This window comes from Suncus etruscus, chromosome 3 (assembly GCF_024139225.1).
Source record: "Suncus etruscus isolate mSunEtr1 chromosome 3, mSunEtr1.pri.cur, whole genome shotgun sequence".
In the NCBI taxonomy this organism is placed as follows: domain Eukaryota; kingdom Metazoa; phylum Chordata; class Mammalia; order Eulipotyphla; family Soricidae; genus Suncus; species Suncus etruscus.
In genome coordinates, this window is record NC_064850.1 from 36,175,355 (window position 1) to 36,178,665 (window position 3,311).

The 3,311-nt window shown below is 41.8% G+C and overlaps 1 protein-coding gene across 1 annotated transcript; it reads right to left on the reverse strand.

The window, feature by feature from the left end:
- Nucleotides 1-215: 215 nt before the first annotated feature.
- On the reverse strand, nucleotides 216-3,078 carry NDUFB1 (NADH:ubiquinone oxidoreductase subunit B1). The gene is made up of 2 exons (XM_049769914.1): nucleotides 2,928-3,078; nucleotides 216-329 (listed from the first exon to the last, which is right to left on the reverse strand). Exons 1-2 carry the CDS (start codon nucleotides 3,062-3,064, stop codon nucleotides 293-295), a joined length of 174 nt encoding a protein of 57 aa, XP_049625871.1. The 5' UTR covers nucleotides 3,065-3,078; the 3' UTR covers nucleotides 216-292.
- Between the last annotated feature and the right edge of the window lie 233 nt (nucleotides 3,079-3,311).

Below are 3,311 nucleotides of genomic sequence, written 5' to 3' on the forward strand. Positions count from 1 at the left end.
CATAGAGCCAGGAGTAACCCCTGAGCACTGCTGGGTGTGACCCAGAAACCAAAATAAATAAATAAATAAATAAATAAATAAAAAATAAGAAAAATAAATAAACACATGTGAATTCAGTATCAATAGACACAAGCTGGTACTCAATAACTATTGTTATGCTAAGTATGTTCATTACTTTAAAAGGTGAAAGTGTATTCCAACACAAAATAAATCACTTCAAATTTTATAGTGAATGTGTTTTAATTTATCTCGGTGTTCTCATTGTGCACATACTGTAGTTCAGCTACAGCCTTTACTTCCAGGTATATTCTTCATTGGGCCTCAATTCCCTGTGAGCAAAGAAAAAGAAAAGAAAACCCAGTAAATTAACATTTTCATGAAGAGATGAAAAGGTACAAGAGGAAGAATTCAATAATTTTCTAGTCTCTTCAGTGGAACCCCTTAAAGCTCTTATATTGGATTCAACAAATTTCATCTGTTCACTCATTATTTTAAATGTGTATTATCGGGACCAGAGAGATAGCACAGCAGTGTTTGCCTTGCAAGCAGCCGACCCAGGACCTAAGGTGGTTGGTTCGAATCCTCGCATCTCATAGGGTCCCCTGTGCCTGCCAGGAGCTATTTCTGAGCAGATAGCCAGGAGTAAACCCTGAGCACTGCCGGGTGTGGCCCCAAAACCAAAAAAAAAACCACCCATGTATTATTAGGGCCAGAGAAATAGCAAAAAGGTAGGGCGTTTGCCTTTCATGCAGAAGGATAGTGGTTTGAATCCCGGCATTCCATATGGTCCCCTGAGCCTGCCAGGTGTGACCCAAAAACCAAAAATCAAAACAAACAAACAAACAAACAACCCCCCATGTATTATCTCTTTAAATCCTCTTTTCTGATTTCAAGAGCTGTCATTTTTTTCCCTGAGAACTAGAACACTGGAAAGGTGCTTGCCTTGATTGAACTAGTGGACCTGGATTACATCCAGCACCACATATGATCCCCAAGCACCATCAGAAGTGACCCCTAAGCACAGAACCAAGGGTATGCCCTGAGCATAGCTGGGTGTGTTCAATTTCCAGCCTATCCCCCCGGAATTTCTTAGTTTACCTAGAACCATATGGGATACTGAGGATTGAACCAAGGTCCTTCCTGGGTCAGCTGCATGCAAGGCAAATGCCCTACTGCTGTGTTACTGCTCCGGCCCTCCTAAGAAGGGTTTTATATATGGATTTATAAAAAATGGGCTTTATAAATGGGATGTGTATATATATATATATATATCTATATATATATATATATATTTGGGGGGGGGATAGTTGGGTCAAACCTGGCAGTATTCAGGATTACTCCTGGCTCTGTGCCTAGAAATTATTACTGGCAGTCTCAGGGGACCATATAGGATGCCAGAGATCAAATCCAGGTTGGCCACAAGCAAGGCCTACTTGCTATGGTCCGATCTTGGGTTATTTTATATATATATATATATATATATATTTTTTTTTTATATAAAATGGGTTTTGTTTTTGTTTTGGGGTCACACTGGCAGCGCTCAGGATTTTTTTTTTTGGTTTTGGGGTCACACCCAGCAGCACTCAAGGGTTAGTCCTGGCTCTATGCTCAGAAATTGCCCCCGGCAGGCTTGGAAACCATATGGGATGACGGAATTCAAATCAACGTCCTTCTGTATGCAAGGCAAACGCTTTACTGCTGTGCTACCTCTCCGGCCCTGCGCTCAGGGTTTACTCCTGGCTATGCACTCATAAATTGCTCCTAGCTGGCTCGGGGACCATATGGGATGCCAGGATTAGAACTTCTGTCCGTCCCGTCCCAAGGTAAACTATGCTATCTCTTCAGCCCCTAAAGTGAGTCTTTTATATATAAAAAAAAATGCACTTAAAACTTGAAAGAGAAAGAAAGGGTGAGGGGACACAGAGCAATAGTATAATGGGTAGCTCCACCAGAAGTGAGCCCTGAGCTGCAGGTGTGTCCCCCCAAACAAAAACAAAAACAGAGACCAAAAAAAGGCATGCTCAAAACAATAGCTTGTCAATGAAGTAAATTTGTTTATATTCTAATCATGTTTTATCCAAGAATAAAATGTTAAAACAAGGGGTCTGAAGGAGATAGTACAAGAGATAGGACATTTGCCTTGCATGCGGCAGACCAGGTTTCAATCCCCAGCATCCCATATGGTCCTTGGAGCCTGCCAGGAGTGATTTCCGAAAGCAGAACCAAGAGTAACCCCTGAGCACTACCAGGTGTGCCCCATCCCCCCCACAAAAAGTATCACTTAATACTGTCTTAGTCCTCAATTAAAAATTATCCTTTTGCTTATCATCATCATCATCATTATTTATTTATTTATTTATTTATTTATTTATTTATTTATTTATGGCTAAACTAGATACTGTATGCTCAGGAGTGGGGACATATGGCATGCTGGGATCGAACCTGGACTGGCCACATGTAAGGATGCAAGGCAGGGGCTGGCGTGATAGCACATTTGCCTTGTACGCAGCTGACCTGGGTTCAATCCCAGCATCCCATATGGTCCCCTAAATCTGCCAAGAGTGATTTCTGAGTGCAGTGCCAGAAGTAAACCTCTGAGACTCACTGGGTTTGGCCCAGATTAAAAAAAAAAAAAAAGGGATGCAAAACAAGTACCTTATCCATTTATTGTATTATCTTTCTAGTCTTGATTTTGCTTATTTTTGAGACATGATATTAACCTGGCTGATTGCTTAAAAAAAATCGTGCACAGGACTGGAGAGATAAGACAGTGAGTATGTGCTTGCCTCGCATGTAGCTGACCTAGATTTGATCCCTAACACTGCATATGATTCCTCCAATCCACCAGGAGTGATCCTTGGGTACCACTGGGGACAGCACCCACGTCAAATTAAGCAAGCAGTAATAATAAACATGCCCAAACTCACCTTCTATACAACATACTCTTGTTCCGGAAGGCGGTGTACTTCTCGTCATTCTTTCTGTCCAGATAGCAACCGAAGACAAAGCCCGCAGGGACAAGTATGTGCACCCAGTGATCCCGTACAAGCTGGAGTACATTCATCGTGAAAACTTGGAAGGAACAAATGAGAAAAAAAAATCACATGTGTTATCTTTTAAGGTACACTTGAAATACAAAAATAGCCTTGCCTGCACAAGAAAGGTTATAAAAGAACAGTAAATTCTTGGGGCCAGAGCAGTGGCACAAGCAGTAGGGCATCTGCCTTGCACGCACTAATCTAAGATGGACCACAGTTTGATCCTCCAGCATCCCATATAGTTCCCCAAGCCAGGAGCAATTTCTGAGCACA

Coding starts and splice junctions, on each gene's coding strand:
- NDUFB1 (XM_049769914.1), bottom strand. CDS start 3,064: ATGAATGTACTCCAGCTTGTACGGGATCACTGGGTGCACATACTTGTC. Junction 330..2,927: donor AAGAGTATGTTGTATAGAAG/GTGAGTTTGGGC, acceptor CTTTGCTCACAG/GGAATTGAGGCCCAATGAAG.